This window comes from Kockiozyma suomiensis (assembly GCF_038497685.1).
Source record: "Kockiozyma suomiensis strain NRRL Y-17356 unplaced genomic scaffold V2V93scaffold_8, whole genome shotgun sequence".
NCBI lineage: Eukaryota > Fungi > Ascomycota > Lipomycetes > Lipomycetales > Lipomycetaceae > Kockiozyma > Kockiozyma suomiensis.
Window position 1 is genome coordinate 240,359 of NW_027117671.1, and position 26,808 is coordinate 267,166.

General features: G+C 43.8%; 13 protein-coding genes across 13 annotated transcripts; 6 read left to right on the top strand and 7 right to left on the bottom strand.

Annotated features, from left to right (window-relative positions):
- Nucleotides 1–15: 15 nt before the first annotated feature.
- Nucleotides 16–2,199, bottom strand: V2V93DRAFT_370615 (uncharacterized protein). The gene is made up of 6 exons (XM_066910313.1): nucleotides 2,035–2,199; nucleotides 1,777–1,886; nucleotides 1,288–1,716; nucleotides 1,190–1,224; nucleotides 671–1,133; nucleotides 16–613 (listed from the first exon to the last, which is right to left on the bottom strand). The coding sequence occupies exons 1-6, from the start codon at nucleotides 2,063–2,065 to the stop codon at nucleotides 149–151; spliced, it is 1,533 nt and encodes a 510-aa protein (XP_066765257.1). The 5' UTR covers nucleotides 2,066–2,199; the 3' UTR covers nucleotides 16–148.
- Nucleotides 2,200–2,776: 577 nt separating this feature from the next.
- On the top strand, nucleotides 2,777–4,571 carry V2V93DRAFT_325232 (uncharacterized protein; the record flags this gene model as incomplete). Its single annotated transcript, XM_066907494.1, has 2 exons — nucleotides 2,777–2,917; nucleotides 2,970–4,571. The coding sequence occupies 2 exons, from the start codon at nucleotides 2,777–2,779 to the stop codon at nucleotides 4,569–4,571; spliced, it is 1,743 nt and encodes a 580-aa protein (XP_066765258.1).
- Nucleotides 4,572–5,264: 693 nt separating this feature from the next.
- Nucleotides 5,265–5,716, top strand: V2V93DRAFT_370618 (uncharacterized protein). Its single transcript, XM_066910314.1, has one exon. It carries the CDS (start codon nucleotides 5,374–5,376, stop codon nucleotides 5,602–5,604), a length of 231 nt encoding a protein of 76 aa, XP_066765259.1. The 5' UTR covers nucleotides 5,265–5,373; the 3' UTR covers nucleotides 5,605–5,716.
- V2V93DRAFT_370620 (uncharacterized protein) lies at nucleotides 5,558–9,020 on the bottom strand. Its single transcript, XM_066910315.1, has 2 exons — nucleotides 8,586–9,020; nucleotides 5,558–8,434 (listed from the first exon to the last, which is right to left on the bottom strand). The coding sequence occupies exons 1-2, from the start codon at nucleotides 8,907–8,909 to the stop codon at nucleotides 6,056–6,058; spliced, it is 2,703 nt and encodes a 900-aa protein (XP_066765260.1). The 5' UTR covers nucleotides 8,910–9,020; the 3' UTR covers nucleotides 5,558–6,055.
- Nucleotides 9,021–12,004: 2,984 nt separating this feature from the next.
- V2V93DRAFT_359256 (uncharacterized protein) lies at nucleotides 12,005–13,373 on the bottom strand (the record flags this gene model as incomplete). Its single annotated transcript, XM_066908087.1, has 2 exons — nucleotides 12,005–13,096; nucleotides 13,173–13,373. 2 exons carry the CDS (start codon nucleotides 13,371–13,373, stop codon nucleotides 12,005–12,007), a joined length of 1,293 nt encoding a protein of 430 aa, XP_066765261.1.
- A 613-nt stretch (nucleotides 13,374–13,986) lies between these two features.
- Nucleotides 13,987–16,705, bottom strand: V2V93DRAFT_370630 (uncharacterized protein). The gene is made up of 3 exons (XM_066910316.1): nucleotides 16,290–16,705; nucleotides 16,089–16,235; nucleotides 13,987–16,017 (listed from the first exon to the last, which is right to left on the bottom strand). The coding sequence occupies exons 1-3, from the start codon at nucleotides 16,467–16,469 to the stop codon at nucleotides 14,116–14,118; spliced, it is 2,229 nt and encodes a 742-aa protein (XP_066765262.1). The 5' UTR covers nucleotides 16,470–16,705; the 3' UTR covers nucleotides 13,987–14,115.
- Nucleotides 16,706–16,796: 91 nt separating this feature from the next.
- On the bottom strand, nucleotides 16,797–18,829 carry V2V93DRAFT_370636 (origin recognition complex subunit 5 C-terminus-domain-containing protein). The gene is made up of 6 exons (XM_066910317.1): nucleotides 18,786–18,829; nucleotides 18,408–18,721; nucleotides 17,968–18,342; nucleotides 17,274–17,903; nucleotides 17,094–17,204; nucleotides 16,797–17,028 (listed from the first exon to the last, which is right to left on the bottom strand). Exons 2-6 carry the CDS (start codon nucleotides 18,561–18,563, stop codon nucleotides 16,864–16,866), a joined length of 1,437 nt encoding a protein of 478 aa, XP_066765263.1. The 5' UTR covers nucleotides 18,564–18,721; nucleotides 18,786–18,829; the 3' UTR covers nucleotides 16,797–16,863.
- Nucleotides 18,660–19,517, top strand: V2V93DRAFT_370639 (mitochondrial 37S ribosomal protein mS33). Its single transcript, XM_066910318.1, has one exon. The coding sequence runs from the start codon at nucleotides 18,799–18,801 to the stop codon at nucleotides 19,081–19,083; it is 285 nt and encodes a 94-aa protein (XP_066765264.1). The 5' UTR covers nucleotides 18,660–18,798; the 3' UTR covers nucleotides 19,084–19,517.
- A 1,001-nt stretch (nucleotides 19,518–20,518) lies between these two features.
- Nucleotides 20,519–21,211, bottom strand: V2V93DRAFT_380650 (autophagy-related protein 8; the record flags this gene model as incomplete). The annotated part of the gene is made up of 4 exons (XM_066912066.1): nucleotides 20,519–20,561; nucleotides 20,638–20,870; nucleotides 20,947–21,002; nucleotides 21,178–21,211. The coding sequence occupies 4 exons, from the start codon at nucleotides 21,209–21,211 to the stop codon at nucleotides 20,519–20,521; spliced, it is 366 nt and encodes a 121-aa protein (XP_066765265.1).
- A 217-nt stretch (nucleotides 21,212–21,428) lies between these two features.
- Nucleotides 21,429–23,145, top strand: V2V93DRAFT_370647 (Coproporphyrinogen III oxidase). Its single transcript, XM_066910319.1, has 2 exons — nucleotides 21,429–21,752; nucleotides 21,814–23,145. The coding sequence occupies exons 1-2, from the start codon at nucleotides 21,701–21,703 to the stop codon at nucleotides 23,040–23,042; spliced, it is 1,281 nt and encodes a 426-aa protein (XP_066765266.1). The 5' UTR covers nucleotides 21,429–21,700; the 3' UTR covers nucleotides 23,043–23,145.
- A 191-nt stretch (nucleotides 23,146–23,336) lies between these two features.
- Nucleotides 23,337–23,803, top strand: V2V93DRAFT_380652 (uncharacterized protein; the record flags this gene model as incomplete). The annotated part of the gene is made up of 3 exons (XM_066912067.1): nucleotides 23,337–23,412; nucleotides 23,490–23,613; nucleotides 23,683–23,803. The coding sequence occupies 3 exons, from the start codon at nucleotides 23,337–23,339 to the stop codon at nucleotides 23,801–23,803; spliced, it is 321 nt and encodes a 106-aa protein (XP_066765267.1).
- Nucleotides 23,774–25,573, bottom strand: V2V93DRAFT_370652 (uncharacterized protein). Its single transcript, XM_066910320.1, has 2 exons — nucleotides 25,458–25,573; nucleotides 23,774–25,380 (listed from the first exon to the last, which is right to left on the bottom strand). The coding sequence occupies exons 1-2, from the start codon at nucleotides 25,490–25,492 to the stop codon at nucleotides 23,919–23,921; spliced, it is 1,497 nt and encodes a 498-aa protein (XP_066765268.1). The 5' UTR covers nucleotides 25,493–25,573; the 3' UTR covers nucleotides 23,774–23,918.
- A 136-nt stretch (nucleotides 25,574–25,709) lies between these two features.
- Nucleotides 25,710–26,360, top strand: V2V93DRAFT_380654 (uncharacterized protein; the record flags this gene model as incomplete). The annotated part of the gene is made up of 3 exons (XM_066912068.1): nucleotides 25,710–26,020; nucleotides 26,077–26,151; nucleotides 26,225–26,360. The coding sequence occupies 3 exons, from the start codon at nucleotides 25,710–25,712 to the stop codon at nucleotides 26,358–26,360; spliced, it is 522 nt and encodes a 173-aa protein (XP_066765269.1).
- Nucleotides 26,361–26,808: the final 448 nt, after the last annotated feature.

Here is a 26,808-nt window from a genome sequence, read left to right on the forward strand (position 1 = left end):
ATTAACCAATATATCTGGATTTTATCGTGAATAATCAATTATAAAAAAACAAAAAGTAAAGCAAAAATTTCTAAAACGCCGAATACAGCACCGCACACCCTCGAAGATCAGAACAGGAATCTTAAATTGAAGAAAAAAAAAAGGAAGATCAAATGCAGTCGCGCGTAGCCCACGACCAATAATCAAGTCTAGCCCCGTTGCTAACCAATATCCCCTGGGTAGATTCACTGCCATCATCAATCTCTCGCATACTAGTACGATCAAGAACTGCATCGGACCATTTTGCCACACGGGGAATAATATCGAATTTATGTTTAGTTAATGGAGACTCGAGTTGAGTACCTGACCAGACATTGTATAACTTCACAGTGCGCGATTGATCTGCTACCGCGAGCATGTTGCCGTCGTTGGATACGTCGAAGGCATGGTTGAATACGTAATCGTTGGTGTATCCCTCATAAGTCATGACGGCGGCGGTGTGCTGCTTGCGGTGATTCACTTGATTGCGTTTGCTGGGTGAGTACGGTTGGTATCTATTGTTTTTCTTTGGGGACTGAGATAGACAAGTTTGTTTGCCGTGAATATTTGTAGATCTGAGATCATATAGGGCAAGCTACACTGTTCGTTAGTAGCACAAACTTATAAAGCAAATGAAAGCAATAAACCATACCGAATCTTCCAGCCCACTGACCATGAAATAAGCATCTCTGACAAACTTCATCTTTGAGATAGCAGATGGATGTCGTAATAACGTAGGATGCCGATGACTTCCATCTCGAATCCTCTCACCTGGCGCAGCAGGCACTCTCGTATCAAAGATTTTCACCCCACCATCGCGCAATCCAGCAAGAAAAACTTGCGGCTGCCAGTACTCTAACGCAAACACATCGCTTGCCAAATGATAGATGATAGTAGGTGCCATCCCATCTTGCTTTAGGTGGTATGTAGAAATCAATTCCGAACCTCCGATAGCTAAATCAGTCGACTCATTACACGCAGCCGAACACCGAGGCGATGGGCCTGCGCGAAATCTGTGGATGCGATAGAGAGTCGAATTGATGCTTTCGGAAGGGTGTGACGATGTCCATAGTGTTGCGTTAAAATCGTCTCCGGATTCGCATTCAGCGGTGACACTAGGTTTGTTAGCGCACTGCAGACATATCTAAATTTATACGATCTTTTAACTTACACTCCCAATTTATTGGTGCGAGTGATGGATGTTATCTGTGAAAGAGACAAATTAGTAAAGCCCGTCATCTAGACTGTAATGACAAGTAAAGTCCTTACAGGTCCACTAAATTCCGCAAATGGAGTCGTCATATCCAGTCGACAAGACGGCTCATTCAGACACCGCACAACAGAATACTCTTTATATATCCCCGCCGAAGTTCCCACCCACAACTTAAACTGACCCTGATGATTTTTCTGAATATCCATACAAGTAACTCCCAAACTATCAGTGCGTCCGCTTCCCCATATCGTCGTCGTGCGTCGAAGTCCGCTACAAAATACCCGAGCTTCTAATTCTCGTCTTGCACCACGGGAGGTGTTCATAACATTCCCCATCTCGGTTAGATGTGGTATACTAAGGATAGGTGACGTATATATTCCTGCCGCGCACTTGAGACGTCGAGAATGGCCGTACGCATGTGCCGGTGTCGACGCAGAGCTAAGCGTGATCTTTGCTCGTTGCAGCGGCGACATTGCTCTTTGCTCCTGTTCGTCATATTAACAATAAGACAATGAAAAAAATGGCTTATAAGAGGGCAGATATACATCTTGTTCGGTTTTTAACCGCTTGTTGACTTTATCTGACGTATAGAATGACGAGGCGCCACCACTCGCTGAATTTGGCAATACTTTGAAATATTTCCGTTTTTCCTCGTCTGTTATGAATTACAGTTAGCTGACCACTCTAAAAAGCTATTAAAATTTCGTCATAAGTCGTCACCGATTATGAGAGAAATGGAGTCAATCATCTGATTTTCGAATCTGTGGCTTACCAGCCCACATCTTCAAAATAAACAAACGTACCATAATAAAATCCTGGAATTTCCAAAGGCATCCCTCATATATTCACCAAAGCCTGAATCTGAAAGAAAAACCACAAGTTTCGGAAAACGAAGAGCACAGAATGCAATGATTTGGAGCGTGAAGAGCAAGATATTGACTGTTATTACGACTTGTTTTTGCTTTCACTCTTTCGTTGGGACGTTGACAAGACACCGGAGAAGGCGTTAGCGCGGTGGCTATTCTAATCACTTTTCAGCGTCTTAATACTCACCGAGCTTGTTTAACAACCACTCTTTCTGAAATAGGACTAGCTTATTATACACCTAACCCGCAGTTCTTATACTACTCGCTCGACAATGATTTTACCCGGCCGTCGCGACCACTGTCTGCGTCTGGTAGTGATGTGTAACGTCTGCTGTCGATGATTTCTACTGTTCGCAAGAGCTGATGTATATACCACAGCATGCCAGAGACAGCGAGATCTGCAAAAGATATTTCTGCGGAGAGGTACCTTTGCCAGGCGTATAAAAAGGTTAAAGAAGATGACTACACGGCTGCCGCGATACTCTTTACGAAAGTACGTCTGTGTTTTTGTTTTTGTCTTGACATATATAAGTAAGATATAGATTAATAGCAGATTAATTAGGCATTCAAGATAATGAAAGAGAAAAAACAGACTATTCTGTCGATTCATTTAGATAAGCGAGCACTATGTTATGAAAAAGAGAGGAATTACGAAAAGGCATTATCAGACGCGACGGAAATGGTAAAGCAAGATAAGACGGATATTAAAGGTTACCTTCGCGCAGGTAAATTATATCAATTGATGGAGAATTATGAGCGTGCTTTGAAAGTTTATGAGGCTGGGTTGAGACGAGTTGATTCTGGTCATAAGTTGTTTAAAGTACGTATATAGTCAACATCACGAGTGTTTGGAGAAAACTAATGAGAGGTAGATTTTGAAGCAGATGAGGGAGCGAGTGGCCGGCCGCGTTTTGGCTACGGACTCAACTACAAGCAAGGTGGATCTTGATACGAGTATACAAGCCGAGAGTCCATCTCGTCAGTCACTAGATATGATGCAGATTCTTCCGTTTGAAGTCATAGAAATGATACTCTCGCACCTGTCAATTTTCGATCTCAGCAAACTACAAGCTGTTAGCAAATCATGGTATCAGAACATTTCAGGCAATCCCCAATTATGGACGAAGATCGACTTTCGTGCATACAATCATCGCTTCGTCACTAAGCAAATTCTTAAAAGATGTATAGACAGATCAAAGGGTTCCGTAACCGAGCTTTATCTTTATCGCATCGCACATCGATATCAAGATTCAATAGGCGACGTCATAAGCGAATCGTGCCACAAGAATCGATTGCAAGTTCTACACGCTGAACTCTGGACTAATCTATTTATCGGCAATAGCGCTCCATTAGACTGGACTCGCTTCGAAGCATTGAAGACGCTACAATTAAGCTCGCGAACTGTGGGTGATGTGATCCGGTATATGGCTGTCGAGAACCGCTTTCCGAATCTACAAACAATGTACTTTTACGGTACTGGAGATTGTACTCCCGTGCCTGAGGTAGCGAGTGCTATACCTCTTCACTCTGCAGATAGAATTCAAGTTACGGCAGCTTCACTGATCAATGGAAATCTGCGCAACTTCGTGATTGACGCGAGTCCGAAACCGATTCACTTGTCGAGTGAATTCTACAAGTTTTTACGGCTGTGGCCTAATTTACAGACATTATGGCTAATTCAATGCTATATTCCTCTTCAATCGGCAGAGGCAACGTCTCGACGATTCAATTTGAACGAGACGAATAAACAGCTGCGTGACGTAAATTTATCGTACTCTCGTTTAGAAACCATGCCTAATCTTCCGCCCAGTTGTGAGAAACTAGTTCTACGTCATAGCCGAGGCCCTGGATCCACACCTCGTTATCTGCGAGTCGATAGCGAGAATAGAGTATCTTACGCCGATGCTCTTGTCGATGAGGAACCGCAAGCGGTGATAACGGACGAGTATATGGGTCTTCGACATTTTGATGTGTCGTTTACTAGTTTACGATTCGGCAATGATGTGTTTAGGTCTCTTTTGCAGAGAGTTGACGCGTCGAGACTTGTGCGATTAGATATCCAAGGATGCCCAGGTTTGACAACTTCATCCTTACAAGACCTCGCGACCTATGTCCCCGAATTACGAATCTTGTGTGTAGGACACAACTCATGGTTCAGCGACGATGCCCTAGCCTCACTTTTCCGATCACGAAAACTTGAGTACATCGATATCTCAGGCACAAACATTCGAATCATGGGACTCATCAAATTTCTAGGCGGCGACGACATTGACGCGAACGGGAAACGAATAAGTACACTGAATCTAACTATGCGTATCGAAGCAATGTATACAACGGATCAACATATACGGATGCAAGGACGTACAAAGCTAGTAACGTTGGTGATGAATGGCTGTGATCAGGTTAGCCTTCAGTCGTCGCAGTGGATGCGCGGGTTGGGAATTCAGGTTGAACATGAACTATCTCTGTGTTGATACTCTTCACAATCAGAATGAGGAGAGCAGATTGAAATTTTAATCTTGGTTTTCGAATAAGATAGCTCAACAATTACAACTACGTTCAGAAAAGAGACCAATCCTGAACTGAAAAACAAATAATAGCTACTGAGAGGATTTATTTGCACATACAGAGAATTCACCATGTATTAACGAAAAAAGGCAATATATAACCTCATTTCATACGATACTTTGTCAAAAGCGAGTATCTCCAAGACAGAGTCAAACCCTAACACCTTCCCAATACAGAAAGAAAACCACACCCTAGCAGCAACCTACTCAAAAATCTCTCAAACGCAAAAGCACTTATCAGCTCCACACCACACAACCCACAGGCTAAAACGTTGCAACCCCTAACCTGTGAAAGCCGGAGCAGCCGTTTCGCAAAGCGACGGAGCCGAGACGGTGCGGAATTCAAATTACAAAGTACGCTTTGGATTCTCGCCGGAGCTGGTATGTCGCGCGGCTATGCCGGGCCCGGGAAAATAGAATACTATTCTCTTTCATTTTTATTTCATACTCTATAATTCAATGTAACCAGTCTTAACTCTTCTATATTCCGATATTTTTCGCATCGACTGGCCTATATACAGAGACAATTCAGTCTTCTGGAATCTGAAACTCTTAACGAAATATTAAACCGACTGTGAAATGCGCGTTCTTTTGTGTGAGTAAATTTTTCTTCCCCCCCCCCCCCCCCCACGAGAATACCCGACGCGACACCACTCTCCATTTCCAACCCGCCCACTCAAAAAAAAAGTAAAGAGAGAAACTCAATTAAATGACTCGCTGTGTTTCATTCCGCTCTGGCTCACGAATTCTCTCTCTCGCGCTTGTCGTTTCTACTATTTATCTCCGAGCTCGGTTAGTCTCCATTTCGATTCGGCGTTATCTCCATTCAATTTCTTCTTCCTGTCTGTCGTCGCGTCGGTCGCTTTCCTTGAAAGAAAAAGTCTATTTCCAAGTTACCAGATATTACGACTTATATATTTCATATTATAGCAATCATTAAATTAGTCTTAATAAATGATATGACTCAAGCACGAACAATAATATAAAAGCAAAGGAATGAATGAATGTATCTAGGGAAACTAATACGCAAATGCGCCCAACAAAACGTGTACACACTCTCCAAAAAAACAGTTTGGAAGAAAAGAAGAAAACAGCAAATAAGAAAATCTAAAAAAATAAATTGCGCTTCATACTTTTTACTCTCTTTTCATCATGTTGGGAATAAAATAAAATTATAAACGTTACGTTTTTTCAATTCCTATATCCGCTGAATTCTATCTTTCCCCAATCCACATTATCGGACACTCACACACATTAAACAAAATTATAAAAGCACAACACAAAAAGAATGTTCAAAAAAAAAACAAAAAGAAACAAAAAGGTATGACAAATAACTCGCTTTCAATTCTCTAAAATACAAACGAGCATCTCTTCAAATCATTTCTCCTGCTTTAATTGGCCTTCTCGTGCTGGGTCGACACACGCTGCATCGAGACCAAAAAGTCCTCAACCGAGCGCTGCTTGGGCTTCTCCTTGATGCTCTTGCCGTTCATCAAACGGTCAAAGCCAATAGACTCCGACATGAGGTAGTAGGCACCACCCATGATGCAGAAGATACCAAACGAGAAAATCCAGATACGGACGACAGCAACGACAGATGTCTGTCCACCAACAAAGAAACCAAAGATACAGAAGATGGTCGACAAAACATCAACGCAGAAAACGGCACCAGCCAACTGCCACGAAGGAGCAGACGACCAGAAAGGACCAGAGGCACGAGTGATGAAGATAAGCCAGTTCTCAGTAAGCGAAATCTGCAAGAAAACAACCTCATCACGGACACCAAAGTTCTGAATAATACCACGGCCATGAGCACCGTGAACAAAAGTGGTGGTAAGGGTAATCCAGGTACCGATAGCAAGAATGATTCCGAGAACAACAGACATACCCCAAAGACGAGGAAGGTTCCACTTGACGGGCTTAGGAGCATAAGGAGCGTTATCGTAAGCAATGGCAAGAGTGGCAACATCAGCGAAAATAGCAATGAAGACAATAAGCTCAATGTTCAACGAGGTGTTAAGGATAGCAATCCAGAGACCGAGGAAGATCTCAAGGTGAAGCGAAAGAGCGATACGGTAGACGACGTACGAGTACATACGGTGGAAAATCTGGCGAGAGGTCTTGAGCGCATCAATGATAGCAGACAAACCAGGAGCCAAGAAGACAATATCAGCGGCGGAACGAGCAGCATCAGAGGCACCCTCGACGGCAATACCAGTATCGGCACGCTTAAGCGAAGGAGCATCGTTAACACCATCACCAGTCATGGCAACAAGGTAACCACGCTGCTGAAGAATCTCGACGACATTGTATTTGTGCTGGGGGAAAACTTCGGCAAAACCATCAGCGGCCTCAACGAAGTCGTAGACCTCAGAACCAGGCATATCACCACCACCACCGAGACCAAGACGCTCGGCGTTGTAGACGTTGGTTCCAAGACCAAGCTGGCGGGAAGTCTCACGAGCAATACCGACAGCATCACCAGTCAACATCTTAATGGAAAGACCGAGGTTCTTGGCCTCGTTAATGGTCTTGGCGGTATCGTGACGAGGGGGGTCCATGCAAGGCATGATTCCGAGAATCTCCCAGTGGCCCTCACCACGACGACGAGCAACACCAAGCGAACGGAAACCACGAGTGGCAAACTCAGCGACCTTGTTCTTGTAATCGTTAAGAACTTCCTCGGGAAGAGGGTGGTCCTCTTCGACAGTCTTCAAAACGAAAAGGGGAGCACCCTTGACACAGACAATGCGCTCACCAGCGGGCGACTCAACAACGGCGGTGACCTTCTTGGAGACGGGGTCGAAGGGGTGGAACTCGAGAACCTTGTACTTGGAAAGAGTGGTCTTAGCGCGGGGATAGTACTTGAGCGACTTGAGGAAAGCCTTGTCAATAGCATCAAGACCCTTTTTCTTGCGGGCTGCAGCCAAACAGGCAGTAAGCATAAGATCATCGGGCTCAACACCGGCGACAGTGTAGGGCTCAGAAAGAGAGAGCTTGTTCTTAGTCAAGGTACCGGTCTTGTCAGAGCAAAGAATCTCGACACCAGCGAGGGACTCAATAGCGGAAAGCTTCTGGACAATAGCCTGCTTCTCGGCGAGATAAGCGGCACCGACAGCCATGGTGGTGGTAACGACAGCGGGAAGACCGACGGGGACACCAATGACGGTAATACCAAGAGTGAAACGAAGGATATCAACAATGGGATCAGTACGGTAGAAGGCAGCAACCCAGACAACCAAAAGTGTAGCAATAACGAGAACCAAAAGAATAGTACCGATACCGTTGAGAACCTCAGTGAAATGACCCTGGCCACCAGAAGCCTTGTTGACAAGAGCAGCGGCACGACCGACGAAGGTGTTGTCACCAGTGGCGGTGATAATCATGAAAGCCTCACCACGCTTAACTGAAGAGGAAGCGTAGCAGTTGTCACCCTGGTGCTTGTCGACGGCAAGAGATTCACCAGTGATGGCAGACTGATCGACCTGAAGGAAGCAGTCCTCGGTAACGAGACGACCATCGGCAGGGATAATGGTACCTTCATCGACCTGGAGAACATCACCAGGAACAACTTCGGGAGCCTCAATTTCAACAATAGAACCATTACGGATAACAGTAGCCTTAAGAGCAAGAGTCTTCTTCAACTCATCGACAATGGAGCCAGCCTGGAACTCCTGAACGAAACCGACGGCAGCGTTAAGCATAAGAAGACCGCAAATGACACCAAAGTCAACCCAGTCCTCAAGACCAGCAGCCAAAACAGCGGCAGCCTAAGAAAAGAAAAAAATTATTAGCAAAATGCTTATATAAAATAATGGATCCAAATTGTGACGCGCGCCGCACAAGACAAGGCTGCGGCTGATGTGACCAACACAAATGTGAAACTGAGGGAAATAAAAGAAAAACAGACAAAATACACACCTCCATAACGAACTGAATGGGACCAACGAAGTACATGCAGAACTTGAGAATAAGATTCTCCTTCTCCTCACTCATCTGATTGAGACCGTATTTCTTCCTCCGGGCTGTGACTTCGTCGCTGGTTAGACCGTAGCGCGGGTCAGTCTGAAGGAGTTCCTCGGGAACGGGACGAGCAGATTGGCCCTCCTCGACCTCGTCGTCATCAGCGAGCGGGTCTCCGCCGTCCTCAGACTCGAGGTCAGCGATGAGCTGATCCATATCATCATCAGGCTCCTCGTCCTCTGGGACGTCTGCGACCTTTTCGTGGGTTGGTTCGGTGGACATTATGTGCGACGGATGTTGCGAATGTCCTGCGGGATAGTACAAGACTTTGCTGGGAGAGGGAGATTAAGCTGGGCTTGAGCAGGAGAGAGGCAGACAAGCAACAGCGACGAAGGAACGAAGCACAAAGAAGAGGGAAGAGGTGCGTGGATGGGCGCGGCGGGAATATATACCAATTGCGCGGGCGGCAGCGACGGCAGCGCCAGTCCAGCTGCGATTGGGCGAGGAATACTGACCCGATATGTCTGACCCGTGCAGAGGCGGGGCGAATGACCCGGAGAGATAGCGAGGCCGCTGTTTCCGGCCTGCAAGACGAGCGAGATGAACAAGGGTTTCGGAGCCGAGACATGCACGACGAGATTTGATAAAAGCTGTAGGTTATTCGATTGAACTACGCTTCATCACCAGTCCATTCTCTTGGCGACGCTGTAATTAGACAGAGTGGCAATTCAGAGGCGACGGCAAAGACGGCCTTTCGGTGAAAGCAGCGCTACAAGAGTAGCCGAGTCAGTGCCCGACGCCGCACCGGGCGAGTCGCGCCCTCGAATAGTTGTTGGCGGTCGGAGTGCCGAGTAAGCTGGATTAGAGGAAGTACGTAGAGCATAGAGTGCAGAGCAGACAGACATCTGGCGTACTGCAAAGTTAAGAGAAGGCGAGTAGAAGAAATACGAAAAAAAGATAGCTATAGTATAATGATACGCAGACGAAAGGAATAAATAAAAAAACTAATAGACTGAATACAATAACAGTACACACAGGAAGTAGTCGTCATGGCAACGTCAATGTTTACAACTTTGCTGCATTAGATTTATTTACTTGCCGAGCTTTCCGGGTCGTCGCTTTCTGTTCTGCCGCGTTTTCAGTTTCAAATCTCTCAATTTGCTTTCTCGGGTCATTCTTTTAGAGTTTAGGTAAAATAAAGCTTATTCGGCTCTAGTCTTTATTGACTTTTCACTGACGATTGTGGTCTGCACCGCACTCTGCTTTGTCTATCTTCTTGTATCTGTCGATTCTTTTTGTTCGTCGATGCATGTAATTACATAATAATAATTTATATCAATTAGTTTTTATGTAATATTATAGTCTCTTGTGCATCTAAGATATCATTAATAGTAGCAGCTTGCTTTCCAATTTCTTGGCTCGCTTTCAAATTTACTAGAGCATCTCTATACTCTCTGCTGCTCACTGCGACGACTTATGATGTATATTGTATGGTACACTATGGAAACATTGTAGTTCATTCATCGTGTCTTAAATAATGGTACGCTTTGTGAGTAGAAGGTTACTGTGACTGCGCTCCAACATTTACCCGCCATCCAGCCGACAACGGATATTGATAGGTGCAAGATTATGATTATATAGAACAGTTCAGTCAGTCCTGATTCATAATCTACAATAATGCTTTTCTATCTTCTCTGCTCTGTTGATGCTTAGTTCGTCGTCCGTCGATAGTCAAAGGAACAAGCCGAGTTGCCTCTTGCGGACATTTTCGCGCTCCTTTATTTTTATAGTTTTCAGTCAATCCGAATTCGCCGATTTTTGTCCGTTCTTGCCAGTTTATTGCCGAATTGCCGTCCTGTGCTCTATCCTCAATCATATCCAACTTATCAATTCAAACCTCAATTTCTTGTCAATCCTCGACAGATATTGAAATTCACCGAGCGAGACCAGATACTCCTCCCGGCTGAGCCGGACTCGTTGTGTGCGGTGCTATTCTACAATGTCGCAGCGTGCACGTCCAATCAAACAACCGAGATTCCCGCTTATCTTATGGCAGCTCGTACTCTCTATTCTTCACTTATGCATTGAGTGATTTAATCCATGTGTAGTCTCTTGTTATTCATCTGGGCATTCTTCAATAGCTATATGTATTGTCCTTCTTTTAAAAACAAAAATATTATACTTCTCAAAGCCGTCTCTGTCCGCTTCTCACCTAAAATTTTTTGCAGTTTCTAATACCTCACCGCTGCGTCAAATGAAATATATATATATTTTGTTTCATTGATTAGTTTTTACTTTTTTTACTTTCATTGATCTTTCATCTTTAATCTTTTCGTCTGTTTTTTTCTCATTATTCGAACGGTTGCGACTCATTAATACTGTAAATCAACAACGCTATTTCAGCGGCTACTTCAACAGCTGCTACTTCAACAACTGCTACTAAAGATTACAACTGGTATCTATTGTAACCCACTGCTCTCTTTCTGACCTGGAAGAATAACAAAAATAATCTAAAATGCTAAAAACTAAAATCATAAAAGCTCTACTCTGTGACCAACTGGTCCTTCCTTGTAGATCGCTTGCTGAAAAGAGAATGAGACAAGGGAAGCACGTGGTGGAAGTGTTGTTTTCTAGAAGCCCGTCATAGCTGTCTAATGGTCTTTTACTTAAAATAAATCTCCTCTCTCTTCGTTGGTTAATCATTTATTTAGTTATGTATTTATTTATTATCTTTATTAATTTACTTATCTTTGGTTTTTTCGGACTGATTGTTCAGTGATTTCTTTCCGAGAAAATGGTGCCGTCAAATGTGTGTACAGTACAATAAAGAAAGTTGCTGAACTTGGTTGCGGAAATGTGACGACGATTAATTTGCATTAGATCGCGTGAAATAATACACTACAATCACCAAAAAAAAAAAAAAAACCCCCCCAAAAAAAAAAATCGGTTTTCTCTTTACTTAATACTCATTACTGGTTTCTTTTTGCGATTGCAAATCAAAATATTGTATGTGCTCGCTGCGAAAGAATCGAAAGACTAGCGCCCTACTGATTACTCCTTTCTTCGTGATTAATTTGACATCACATCCACCGTGAGACTGCCTGCAATCACATAGTTGATCTAGACAAAACATGCCCTGTCAACAAGGATATATGTGCTTACTAATTTATTAACAACCTGAAAAATAAAAGCTAATAACCACTCCCAGAAATCATAAGACCTGAAAAGATACTATTATTAAATGAAAAGAAGATGAAAAGAAGAAAACGCCCGCGTCAATCAGATTCATACAAATAACTCACACCAGAGCTTAATTTATTCAGTATCCAAATGGCACGATAAAATTCACATATTTATGAAAAAAAGGAAAAGAAAATTTACTCCCAATCATCTTCTTCCTCCTCATCGTCATTCGATGCCTTTGCAGGACTGGAAGAAGTAGCGGCAGCGCGCAAATCAGCATGGGAATTCGTTACAGACACAAGATCATAGCTACTCTCGCTCGATGGTCGCGAGCTATTTGGCTTTGATCCACCTTCAGCAGCAGTTGTAGCAGTAGTAGCAGTAGCAGCAGCCGCAGTAGGAGTAGCAGTAGAAGCCTCTGCCTTCAAAGTTTCAGTTGAGTTTGACGCCTTTGAAATCGTTTTCTCGGCAGTGGATGCTTCCTCGTCGTCTTCATCTTCGTCCCAATCAAAAGTCTCATCATTATCTCCCGCCTCGGTAAGCAATTTCTTCCGTCTCGCCTCTTCCTGGTTAATCTGCTCACGCAAGAAATAATATCGTCGCCAAAATTCATCATACGCAATCTTCTCCGGTACCAGCTTCTCCATCAACTTGCGAAGTTCAGGGTAATGCTCAAGATCATCGGCAATAGTCGCCGTCTGCGAATCAGCGGAGAATTCAGATGCGTACTTGTCATATGTTGCGTCACCTGCATCGGCGGCCAAGAATGGCTCGACAGATGTGTGCAGGGCGTGCAGCTGCGCGTCAAGTCGTGTGGTATAAATCTGTCGCTTGATATCCTCCGGCACATCAAACAGTACATCCTTGGTCAACTGTGTCGATTCATCCTGATCGATGTCCTCGCCCGGATCAATCGTCACCGCATCTTTGAGCAACACCTTGACTTCCTTTCCAAATTGATCAAGATACTTGTTAAAATCAACATTCTCCAGCTCATCAAGTCGCGCCTGCGCTTGTCGTTTCAACACACCGAACATCTTACTCGTACTAGCCGGCGCAGTCTGCATCGTCGACCGCACTCGGCGCGCAGCACTCTCGGCCGTAGCAGTCGTGTCAAAACTGCGTCGTTTACTTGCCACATAAGTAGATGCCTGGCTTGCGGCCTGCGACGCTTGAGACGCGATCGAAGACGTGCGCACCTGTTCTGTAATCATTGCCACTTCTTTAGCCGCCAGTTCGGACGCGACAGAAATATCTTTTTTTGTCTCTTCAATAGCCGCCTCTCCCTACACTCTCGCGTTAATCTCCAAATCATCAAACAAGATTTTATATTAGAAAACAATAGACGAAAGAATCACATACCTGCTTCTTGACAGTCTCCCAGAACCCACCAATCTTCATTCCCCAAGCCGTACTCTGAAATGAAGCAACCGCCTCATTAATCTCCTCCCCCAAAGTCTGACTTTGATCTGCTGTAGAAGTCGAAGCTGCATTCACATCAGCGTTGTCGACCATGTTGTCAGCTAGGATCTCCTGCTGAATTGCATCGTACGCGGTATCCATTGTCTTCTATATGATTCCGCTTCTTTTCTCAAATCTCGCGAATATTATGAAAAGGGTTGCTGTGTGTCACTACAAATTTAACAAATGATCAACAAACACCTATGTCAAAATGATCAAAATCGCTTAATCAAAAGGGTGACAGCGATCGTTGACGAGAAGAGACTAAGTGCTTGATGCGTGAAGCCGCAAGCTGGAGGACGCCGCCTGCATTAAAGTTTTATGATTTCCTCTTACGTCACTTGGCAAAGTCGTTTGTGGTCCGTTTTTAAATATTTAAAGTGATTCTCAGATTTCTTTGTTCTATTCTGTTATATTGTTTTCGGGTATGCGTGTGCGTGGTTTTCAAGCTGTAGACCTGAGTACTTGATTGTATAGAATATAGAAAATAGTTTTTATTTACTGAGGACAGCTTACCGGTATTCAACTTAAAACACGCGACAACTCCTGCGTTTAGTACACTTTACAGAGTCACCTCCTTCTATCTGCCTTTTCAACATTTCATGCTACGATTCATTGTATGTCATACGAGAAATAGTCAGTATGTTAAGCAGACATGTTTCCATATACCAATATACACTAATCCAAAAAAGCAATGTACCATCACCCTATACACCCCCTATCCATTGACCCCATGCAACTCCTTTCCATCTTCGAAAAAAAAAACAGTACACAAAAAAAAAAAAAGAAATGAGAATAAAACAAAAAAAGACAAGGAAAAAAAAAACAATGATGCTAAAATAAATCACTCGCTTACTCTGCGCCGTTTACGCCCTTCAACACCTCCCTCCGCTTCAACTACTAAACGACAATCAAGCTGCACCCGCAATACATCCTCGATCCAAAAACACATTAAATCGGAAACCATCGGACAGCTGTTTATATTCAACTGCTTAATTTTCAGTAATTCAATCTTCTCAGGATGTTTCTCAACCAAAGTTCGGACCTCTTCCGGTATTGCCGTAAATCGATTCTCGAATTCTATCAGATTGGTTTCTTCATTGAATAAAAACCTGCAAAACATCAGCGCGAGTCCGGAATCGCTTATCTGAGTATGTGATAAATCCAAAGACTCCAAATAATTTAAATATCCAAGCTCCTGTACTGCTGTATCTGTTACTGATTCATTGAAGCTGATATTCAGTGATCGTAATTCAGGACATAGTTCGACGATCGTACGCATCATTCCAGCGCCGTACTGCGGACTCGAAAAGAAAATTCCTGGACATCGTGCAAGGTTCAAGTACTGTAAGCGCGAACTCTGACATCGATATAGTGTATCAGTCAGCTTACTGTCGATTAACATCTCACAATTTTCAAGTGTCAACGAAGCAATAGCCTTATATTCGTCGGCAATAACAGTCCTATCTTCACCAATATAACTGCTATCGTATTTCATACCAGTTGGTGTATAAATCACCGTCCTGGGGGTCATCGATGTAGAGCTCATCACTAAGTTTTGACAACTAGGTGATATAATCGGCATGCGCTCCAACCATGTCCCCTTTAAAATTATCGTTGATAACTTCTTGTTGCCGCGAAAATCAGTCCTTTCAAAATAGTGGATCCCATCTAGAGATCGCGAGCTAGCATATACATCCACCAACGAAATCTTCTCTAAATTAGACATCATGGAAATGAATTTGTCGAGCTCATGATGATCGACATAAACAGACGCGCCTCGGCCACTTCGAATACCTGCCTGTCCTAGCTCAGAAACCGGTAACCCCCCAAAATTAAAAATCTTCATTTCGCAAAGCTCTCTGAAATTGGAATCATCCGGTTCAGGAAGTCCTGTGCCCGTCAATGTCCGACACCGGCCTGCTTTAGACGGGTCATAATAGCAATCCAGAACTTGCAATTTCGGCAAAAATCCTCGTTGCAAAATATTCGCAATGTCGCTTAATATCGCCGCGTGCGATCGTAGCACTGTTAACCCACTCATTCGACGCCATGTAGTATCTCCCAACGTATTCCAGTTATTGAATGCCAGACAGACTGATTGATCCAAATGCAGCATTTTCAAAGTCTGCTCGTCTTCATTGGGAATCGAATCAAAATCAAGAGCAACTTCCTCGGGTTCTTGCTCGACTAACGTCTCGGAAATATCGGTGAGCTGTAACTGGTCATCAGGAATTTCGCGGCCGAGTAGTAAAGCTATACAAAGTGCGCCACATAGTGTGGTCAAGTTATTCAATACCGCTTTACGAATCCCTGTCGAGCCCGTTATCGCGTTCTGGCTTCGGGACCGCTGAATACACCATTGCAATATTTCGGGTGTGATTCTATTTGCTTCACATTCGCTAAAGTCAATTTCGCTCCATAATGTCGTTGATGAATCAATGAACGTCTTCCATCGATTTGAGACTCTTCTTAAATTCACTCGATTGATAAATGAAAGTTGCGAGAAAACAAGTTCAATGATTTCTGAGGGTAAGCGTTCAATTGGATCACTTGATCTTTGCGGATTATCATTTTCAGATCCAGAATCGCTGTCGTTGCTGTTGCTGTTGCTGACTGTTGCTGTGCTTGTTGTTGCTGTTGATGCGACAACGTCGCGGAGTCTCTGAAGACCAGTGCTGTATACATCTGCAGCTTCGCGATGATGTTCTAGAATCTGATGAATCTTACCTAAAAGCAAGTATCCCTACCACCAATATAAGTCAGTAATCTTTGTACTCAATCACGATTAATCAATTATTTGATAAACAAATATACCTCTGCCGAACTATCATCGTTGCGAATTATCGCGCGCGCATCTTCTTCAGCTGCCGCGTACAGCTCACACTTCATTAGGCATTTACATCGATTTTCCAAAATCTCATTGGGAATCGACAATGCGTTTCTTCGTCTAGTATCCAACACCTTTCGATCTCAGTTAATTTCAGACTTCTATAAAGAAAAAAGTGAAAAGCGTACTTTGCTAAACAGCCGAATAGCTTCGGTAAATTGCCTGGCATTCATAAACTTCTGCGCCTGCCGCGACAAGATATCCTCTTTAGTTCTTCCCGAACTCCCATATCCTGCACAACTTTCTGCATTCTCTTCATTTATATTGGCAGGATAGGTGCTCGGAGCAGCATTACAATAGCCGTCCATCCGGCGCACACAATTAATTACTGATCTTTTCTGGGGATATCTGCTTCACGATAAGATCTGACGAGTATTATCGATACGCCTCTCGCAAACTAGTAGGCGCAGTAGCGTCATATACACCCTATGCGTCCTTCAAAAAACAGCCCAAATTAACCATGCGCCTTGTTTGGAGTTATTAGGCGAGTTTGTGTGGGTGATTGGCGTTGTCTGACAGGCTCTGTATGGGCACAGAATTTGAGGTGCGCGTAATTTAATCTGCCGCTAGGAGTACTCCCAGGTTTGTGAGCAAATAATAAACTACTATGGCAATCACCACAACCCTTCATCATATTCTCCATTTCATATTTTTGTTATATTTTTTTGCAGTAATTAAGTTAAATATTTATCGATTCCATATTTAATCCAGTATATATCCGTCCATTTGCAGCTTTATCTCTCGAGAAATTTCTAATATTACATCCCAAGCCACGTTAACAGCCCATTTCGTTCTCGATTCTAATATGTCAGTGCTGGAATTTGTGCCGGGTCTAGTAACCAATTTTAACGACGCAAGAGTAGCAAACTGTTATATTGTGGTAAAGTTAGATTCTCAGTATTGTTCGTGGATCAGAGTAAAAGGGTGTATACCTGGGTTTGAATATCGATCGTGGAGTCAAAGTGCTCAGGGACTACACATTTCAGAATTGCTAGCAGTCTCTCGTACTCAAATGCTGATGGCGCAAGATTTCTCAAATTAATCTAGACACGTAGAAAGTTCAATATCCACTTATTCTAATGGTTTGTCAATATTATTTAATAAAAACTAACCTTATCCTTGAATTTACGATGGAAAGAGTTTCGCTGCCTCTTCCTACTCTCACGTATCCGCGAAAATAACTTGACATCGTTCTTTGGCTTATTATATGAGGCAAGATATGCCGCACATAAAAGATACTTTGATAGAATCGGCATATCAAGATATCCATTCTCACTCACACCTCCCTTATTAAGCAAAGAATTTGCAATTAACTCCTCAGAGGAGAGTAATGGTTGATGTAACTTATATAGCTCAAACCATCCAGCTTTCGACGTGGCCGGAATAGCTACTGATCCATCTGTCACCGGCCTTGCAAATTTCGGAAAAGATTTGCGAATAACGACCTTAAATTGCGCTATATCTGGTCCATAAAGAGGAAAATATGTATCAACAATAATCTGACAGAAGGTAGTCCATAAACTCATCAATCGGTCGTCTGTTAACAGGCCCTCGATCGAGCTATTAGCACATTTAGGAAGCATTGTGCGAATTCGACATAGAGATTCGGTGCATAGGATTGCTGTAGTTTCGAGTTTTGTGTAGGGGGGAAAGAAGATGTGAGGGTATGTCGTTGTTTGCGATTTATGCGGATCGCTTCCAGTTGAGCTGATTAGTATGAACGTCAGGGGACTGGCATTTAACTATTTTAATTCGAACGACTTAGTCAAAAATATTTGTAAATAAAATAATGTTGACTTAACTCACTAATTCTCCGATCTTTGTAATGAACTGGTAGAAAGCATCAAAAGGTTCCCCGAGCTCATCGATCCGATCCAAGACCACAAAATGCGCTTTTTCCAGTTGCAATTCGCTAAGCAACACATTAACCTGTTCGACAAATACTGAAAATGAATTGCATGCTATACTATGATCCTCAGCAGCATGCTCTCCATCTCTTTTTCGCAGAGATCGAAGACTTGCGGTAATTCGTTGCAGCACGACGCGGATCGAGAGACATTCGTCTACAGAGATCCAGGTATAGGAGGATTCTGTATCTTTTAAAAACCGCTTAACCACAACTGTCTTACCTGAGGATACTTGGCCTGTAACTGCTAGTACCGGTGGATTTACAACTGAGTCCTGGCATTGAGCAAAATTAACAATAGCAGAATAATGAAGGGGGGGGGGGACTTTATTGAACTCACAGACGAAAGCAATATATTGAGCTGCTCCAACTGATAAAACCGAGCCGGATACTCTCTAGCAAGCCCTAGAAGATTTTCTTCGCTCAATTGCTTCATATGGCTTTTCAATGAGAATATCGGCGCGTTGGTTTCCTTCCTTCTACACGCGTTGTTCATTGAATGGGAAAGTATTAGCCACAACTGTAATTGCGCACCGCCTTCTGACCTTCCGTGGCTTAGCTACTCGTCCACGAAATTGCGTTTGTTTGTCTGCCGAGATTTATTCAAGTACTCTGTGGAAGAATATACGACAGCAATAACGAGTCGCCTATCGCCTAGCGAAAGCAAATTCAGTCAAGCCGATAACTTGAATTGTCATTTCTTTCGTATTTATCTCACCTACTCAGACAAGATGTCACTAGCCGGCCGCCCCTCGGCCTCTCGAATGCGCCAACTCATGAAAACCTCATGCGCAGTCTTTGAAACATTTTACAACCCATTCAATATTCGAACTGGAAATAAAGTTCTCAGAAAAAAATTTGCAGGTCCGACTGTTGCCTCTTATTATCCACAAAAGCCTCCTGTGTCGATGCAGACTATCAGAAAAGCGTTTCCGATGTTTGAATTTCCTTTGCCTGAGGATGAGTTGTTCCGATTTCAGATGAATGAAGTGTACGTTCACGATTGTGTTCTGTAAAAAGCAGATAGTTTTTTTTTTGCTAACAGTCTTGTTCTTGATAGTCGTAAACGACGAGGAAAAGGACCACCAAAGAAGAAAGACGCCTGTAAGTTATTACATATTCCCACAAAATCATATCACCCGATTCTAACAATTCTCATTAGCGGCTACAAAGTCCAAAGGCAATCGCAGGCGGTAATTTCTTGATTTTATTTGTCTTGGTTTGGGGGTTTGCTTCATTTGTCGAGTTTTATTTTCGCGTGTTCTTCTCAGCTGGCAGGATTATAGAAATCTTGAAAATCCTTTGTACATACTGACATATATATACTATTCATCCTACGTCCTTCTTCTTTGTATAATACATTATCTCTATCGTGTCATTAAATATCTTACGCAAATTCACCTATTCATACGAGAACAAGATTTTGAAAGACAAAGAGATTGTATTCCAGTTATATGAATATAAGTAAAACACCTTGGATGGACCTATCAATCTACTCCTCAGAATAAAAAATAACATCACAACACTCAAAAACAGAAGAAAAAGAAGAAAAAAGAAATGAGGCAACATCCTCACATCCATCCAAATATCAGGCTTGAAATGGCCAGTGCATCTCAGCAGTGTCGTTGCAAGCCATGTAAATTATATAAACGGATCTCTTTTCTCATCAGAAGCAACACTTATAAAAAATCATCTCGCACTGAGAAAAATCAGTAGAAAAATGATCTATGTATAGTAATAATCAAGCAAAAATAAAGAGACTTGCCGGTAGCAAAGCCACCGCTTCTTTTTTTTTTTTTTGTGGAAAGTAGACACAGCTGCGTCGACAGCAAATAATCGGCGCAATTCTCTTCGCGATAGCAAAAATATACTTTGAATTAAAAAAGAAAAAGAAAAAGAAAAAGCCAAAACCGAAAATAAACAAAATAAAGCTATAGTCGCATTTGATAGCTGACACCAATGATTCGTTTAAACAGGGCTAGCATCAAGATAAACAACGAAGAGGTTCGTGGCAAATATTTCAACTCTTATTGCCTTTGCGATATGACACGCTGCGCACCGAAGACATAGCGAGTATGTCATCAAAAACCTGAGTATGAAGATTGGCGAGGGCAAGGCTAAAGGGACAATCACCTGATAACTATTAAAAACCAGAAATATATTAATAATTCGTTCAAAATGTACGCCAGAGACCCGAAAAAGTAGTCTTTAGTTTCAACAAACAAAAAGAGTGAAGAGTGAGGGGTGTCATGCTATGTAGAAATAGCTCAGCGAAAAAAAAAGGATTATCTCCCGTACACAAAGGAAAACAAAAACGTAGGCAATATATGTAACATTTAATTTCAAAGAAGCCAACACCGGTTTACGCCTTTACGCAAAACGATTATGGAAGAGCAACTAGTAACAAAGGAAAAAAACCACCCATAGAAAGAGGAAAGAAGAAAAAGTACCTTAAAGGCTCTCGTCAAATCCGAAAGTGTTCTCGCCGGAGTACCTAAATTATGCACAAGAGTTAACCATACAACGTCAACAGTAAACACATATAAGACGCATGCATAATCAAAACTTACGTGATGTATAAAAATCCGTCTTCATCCTTATGTTCCTCGTAGATGGAACTCATGAGGGCAGCAGTAGGTGGCAAGACCTCATCAACGTAAATGAAGATAGCCTTCTCGGCAGCCAAACGGATGCGCTTGCGAATTACATAGACAAACTGTCCGACAGTGAGATCGGCGGGCACAAGGTATTTCTTCTTGTCAATAGTGGCAATATCACTCTTCTCGACCTTTTCACAAATGACCTACGGTACGGATAGTTAGTCAGACTGCGTCAGAAGCATACCTCACGGCTCGAAAGAGGGGTACGACTCGGCTTACAGGGATGCGGTCAGAGTACTTTTGACGGATGCGCTCAGCCTCAGCCTTTCGTTTCTCTAAATGATTAGAGTGTTAGCAACACGAAGGAAACCGATTTAAAAAAGGACACGGCTGCCGATCAATACGCGATGACAGTTGGGAGCAGCTATACACGTCTGACAATCAAGTCAACGCGCATGCTTACATCGACAAAGCAGTTCATTGCATCGACAGAGACAGAGCATAACATACCGAAAGGGTGTTCGTCTTTGAATTTAGAGCGCATAATGATAGATTTAATATAGGTAAACGGGCGGAGAAGAAGAAAGGGTGAGGCAGGGAAGATAGCAGAAGGGAAAGCTGGTTGGGAGAGGTCTGTCACGCTGGATAAGGGTATTCTCTGACGACGCACGCTTTATCAGCATTTGCACGTGACTTGTTGCCATTTGCGTCTAGTCTACTGAACGGACATTTTTTTCGACGGATTTTGCTAGTGCTTGCTGGGGAATTTTACAGTAGAGCTTTTTATTGAGTTTTACTATTCATTTGGTTTACAAAACCCACGCAATACAGTAATGTAACAATACATTCTCCAGGCAGCCAGATCGCTCACAAATGTCGTGCGGCTTTGAGCAAAATCACGCGTTGGCCGAGGACAGCGATGAGCAGACCACCTTCGGGCTTGTATTTAGAATCCCTCGATCTCCGAATCTTCCCGCTTGCTTCTTTATTGCATCAGTTGTGTCTTGCATAGCTATCCATATATATTTTGAAAATGCTTTCTGCTGCGCGCCGACGGATATTTTCCGCGTCTTCGAGTCTTCGCAGTATGTGGTCTCCACAGTAATCTTGTGCACTTTGTCCTACTAACTCGCTCTAACTCTATAGACTCTGTCAGGGCTCGTCCGTTTGCGACCTCACCCAAGTCGGCTGCCAAGACTCTGACGCCAGGTTTGCTGGCAGTCGGAGCCGGTACAGCTGTCGCCGGCGGAACTCTCTTCTTCAAGAAACAGCCCGTCATCGCCAACGAGTCTCCGCTAACTGTCGAACCAGAATTCGAACCGGACCTTTCGATATTTCCCGAAGGACTTAACGCCGAAGTTCCTCTTGTTGAACTCGGATCGGTTTACGAAATCATCCCGGGCCTCAAGCCGGAAATGTTAATGCGTGAGAAAATGGAGCTACTACTTAAATTCTATCAGAAAGAAATCGTCGCCGGTCTCGAGCGCGCAGACTCTAGCGGCAAGACATTCATTGTCGACGAATGGACTCGTGGCGAAAACATGGGCGGCGGAATCACTCGAGTCTTCCAGGACGGCCGAGTGTTTCAAAAAGGAGGAGTCAATTTCTCTGCTATTTACGGCGAGTTACCGCCCGCCGCCGCGCAGCGCATGCACGCGAACCACTCTGAGTTGAAGGTTCCCGAGAATGGAAAGCTCCCTTTCTACGCCTGCGGTCTGAGTCTTGTGATCCATCCTCAACATTACCTCGCGCCATCGGTGCATCTCAATTATCGATACTTTGAGACTCTTAACGAAGACGGTACGCCGCAGTCATGGTGGTTCGGCGGTGGTCAGGATTTGAGTCCAATGTACTACAACAAAGACGACGCTACTCATTTCCACAAACTACTCAAGGAGTTTTGCGATTTCCATGATCCAACATACTACTCTCGATTCAAAAAATGGGCAGATGATTACTTTCGTATAAAATTTCGCAACGAGGCAAGAGGCATCGGTGGCATTTTCTTTGACGATCTTCACGATAAGGAGCCCGACATGTTATTCAAGTTTGTTGGCGACGGTCTGTCACGATTCCTACCTTCTTATCTTCCCGCGGTGAAACGCGCCTATCTCCCCGCTGCTGGAGGCGAAGAACGACCTACTCCCGAAGCTGGCAAGCACTGGCAAGGAATTCGCCGCGGCCGGTACGCAGAATTTAATCTTGCTGTTGATCGCGGCACACAATTTGGATTACAAACGCCTGGATCAAGGATAGAGTCGATTCTGATGACTTTGCCGAAGCATTGTAGTTGGGAATATAATTATCATCCGGGTCCAGAGACTTTGGAGGGGAAAACGGTGGAAGTGCTGAAGAATCCTATTGAGTATGTGTGAATCTATCTGTTTTGAGCACTGGCTAATTTTTGATCTCTTGTCATTTGATAAACAAAATTTGTACAATCACATGCATATTACTAATAATCAGTATTTCTGACAACCCTTTAAGCAAAAAAAAGTAAAATAAAATGGCGATGACTGCAACTTATCAGCTGCTGATACCTCGAGAAACCATGACGTCAGTCTCGAACAGAGTGATCGCCGCACACCGTCTCATCTCATTATCTCATAGTCTTCATTCCTCCTCCACGCTTTCTAACAACAGACAACTATACATTTTGCTGATCAACGATGGGTGTAATCCAAGAAGTTAAAGATATATTCACAAATGACTCTGCAAATGCAAAATCTGGTGACTCCACTTCAGGTAAGCAAGCTTCACTACCAACTCTTCTTAGCTTCCAGAACATCAAAATGTTTTAACGCTGTTCGGCTACTATCCAGATCGTAAAACTTCCGCCGTGTCGAGTTTAAAGTCTTTTGTCAGTAGCGAGCCTACCATTGACTACACTTTTGACGGATCAGATGAATCTACAAGACTCTGCAAGAAAAAATCAGACGGAGCCGAGTACGTTTACTTTACGCTATAATATCTGTATATTTTTACAAACCTCGTGTTGCTAACGTCTAAATACAGCTGTATTACTCTAGGTATTCCTACTGCGGACGTACTAGCAGAAATGCAAAAACTAGACTTTTACTGTGCTCTTGCACAGAATGTCACAAGCACAGAAATAACATGCAAAAAAATTGCTTGAAGCTTGCCAAATCAAAACCTGCATATCGCATTTATTTTTCAACCTATTGTACATATAATCATACACTCACTCGAGAATCGAAACGCACTAAACAACAATGCATTGCAACATCTTATTAATATCCAAACTCCTGCAGCTGGGCTTCAGCCGTCTCGACTCTGAAAGCCTCTCGAGCAGCCTCTCTTACGAGCCTATCCCAAGTATTTATAGCTTGTCTCTTTTTCACCTGACTGGTCCTATCTTCTTCGATAAATCGAGAATAATCTTTCTTAATTCTTAGCACTTCCTTATCTGACTCAGGACAAAGCGAGGGTAAGAGTTTAGCCTGTGAGTGATATCCTGTGCCGCTCGTAGACCGACGCGACAAAGATGGCATCGGCGACGTAAAGCTGCTTGTACGTGAACCTCCTCCATTAATCATAGCCTTGGGTGCAACAGGAGGAGAGCCCGTAGCTGATCCGCTTGGCGTACTCAACGTCGGAGATCCCGATGCAGCAGCGCCACTTGCAACATGGGGTGGAATGTGAAGCGGAGTAGTAACTGCTGCCGTAGTAGCCGTAGCATATTGCGGCACAGAGTATGACCGTGGACCAAGTGGAGGATGACTTCCAGTCACTGCCGGAGACGATGCTGGTCCCGAGCGAGAGGATAACGAAGTCGCAGTACGCGGCGCAGAGGTAGTGACCCCAGGCGAATGAACAGGCGTTTGCTGCTGCGACCCTGCGGGAGTTGTGCTTACAGATGGACTAGGAAACACTCGGGGTCCCGTAGGGGGGATATTTATAGCAGCATGCGAAGAATATGCATCTGATCGCCGTGGAGACGTATCGCGAGAGCGAGGGCGCGACCGAATAGGAGGGCTGCGGGAGCGAGGACGACCTGGCGGGAATGAGTCACGATTTGAACGCCGCTCGCCTGAATATGAAGAGCCTGCACCGGGCGGACTATGTGATCGACGAGGCGATGATCTTCTTCGTGAATAAGAGGATGACGAACCTGATTGCGGAGGAGGAGAATTGTAAGAAGTAATTGATGATGACCGTGATGACCTACGTGGAGGCGAATAGCGACCGGCGGAAGATGGTGAAAATCTTTCAGGTCGATCATGAAAACGGCGATCACCTCGAGAAGGAGGAGGAGAGCGGTGTCGAGGAGGATAAGACCAGTTACCGGATGGCCTGTATGCTCTCTCTCTGTCTCTGTCTCTGTCTCTGTCCCTGTCTCTATCCCGGTCCCAGTCTCTATCCCTATCTCTGTTGCGATCCCACTCCCTGTCCCTTTCCCTATCCCTAATTGCATCTCGCTCCCAATCTCTGTCTCTGTCACGTCCTTCCCAGGGACTCCTTGCTCGAGGAGGAAAAGGACCAGGTGACCTCTCGCGTCCGTAGCTCTCGCGCCTTCTAGGTGGAGGTCCTCGAGCGTCTCTGTCACGATCATCGTAACTTTCGCGGCGATATGAGCTGTAACCATCACCTACAGCAGTGGAGCTGCTGTGAGACCCGCGAAATGACGGTCTTGGATCGCCGTAGCGGTCATCGTATGAATCTGGAAAACCTCCGGGCCGATACGACGAAGACCTATTGGCTGTTAGTACCACATACGCACTCATATGCAAATGTCCCAGTAAAATCAGAGCGACTATATTATATCTCACCTTCCAGATACATAGTATCTTTCTTTGTCGGACATGTTCAGCGAGTTTGGCAGCGGTATTAAAGAGAGTATCGCGCACTGAACTTCGAAAAAAAGTGGTGGTGGGAGTTTTATCACGTGATTGGTATGAGTGTTTCCAAAACAAGAGCTCATTGCTGCGGTCACAGTATGACGCAAGCAGTGGGTAATTTACAAAGCAGCCAAACTACTTGACACCATACAACACGATCTACTAACTGTGCCGAAAAGAACAATGATGATTCGTGCTTTACTTTGCTTATCGAGTACTGTCATGCTTGCTTCTCAGGCTGAAGCTGCTGATGCATACAAAGCGAGCCGTGGCGGAATGTCGCCGCGCTTTCGTTTGTTCTCGTTTGGCATCGTGGCGGTAATTGTACTGCTTACCGTCTTTTTGTTGTCAACTAATAAAATGCCTACTTTCCCGATTACCAAGAGCGACTCTGCTGCTGCTGCTGCTGCACAGGTGCAAGTTGCGCCAGCTGACTCGTCAGCTGCGAAGTCTTACATTGTTACGTTTACAAAGGGAAAGGAGACGCCAGAGAAGTACGATGGATTTATTGTTTGATCTCGTGATTTGCTTGCTAAAATTAGTCATTTAGATTTGTCAAGGCGGCTATAGACAAATTTACCCAGCTAGGTGGTAAGGTGACCCACGAGTTTGGCTCTCTTTTGACGTAAGTATTGCGTTGTGGAAATGCCCTACGCGAATGTCTGTTGATCGCTCTGCTGACATTCTTTTGCTCTCAGTGGGTTCACTGTTACTTTACCAGCTTCGCTAGATTCAGAAGTTATGACGTTTGCTACTGATGCTAAGACTCTTGAATTTCCCTTCACCATTGAAGAAGATCAGACAGTCAATATAGCTGATAGTGCCGGCAACTAAATTATCGTTGCCCCTTTTCTCGGTGTTCTGCTACAATATTTGTAATTTTTTTTACAGCTGGTCCTTGCAGAAATATGTTGGAACATGGCAAGGGATATCGATTTGATTTATTTGGGTGTGGCTCAAGGCTACTGGCAGGGTTAATTGGCGCGTGGTTATATGGTTATATAAGTATCTTATGGGGGGTTCTGAGTTTAACTTTTATGCTTTTATATTGTTGCTACTTAAGTTTGAATTTGCATGTAACAAGCTGTAAAATGTCTGCTTGACGACGCGCTATTTTATGAAGGCTGCTTTATGAAGGCCATTCTATGAAGACGGAGTTTATCGTCGTCGAGCTCGCAGTATTGTATGGGCTCCCCTACTCGCGTAATAGCCGTCTAGTATATTCATAATACAATGTAGAGCATAGCAAGACACATTATAGGATAGGAAAATATCTCACGTA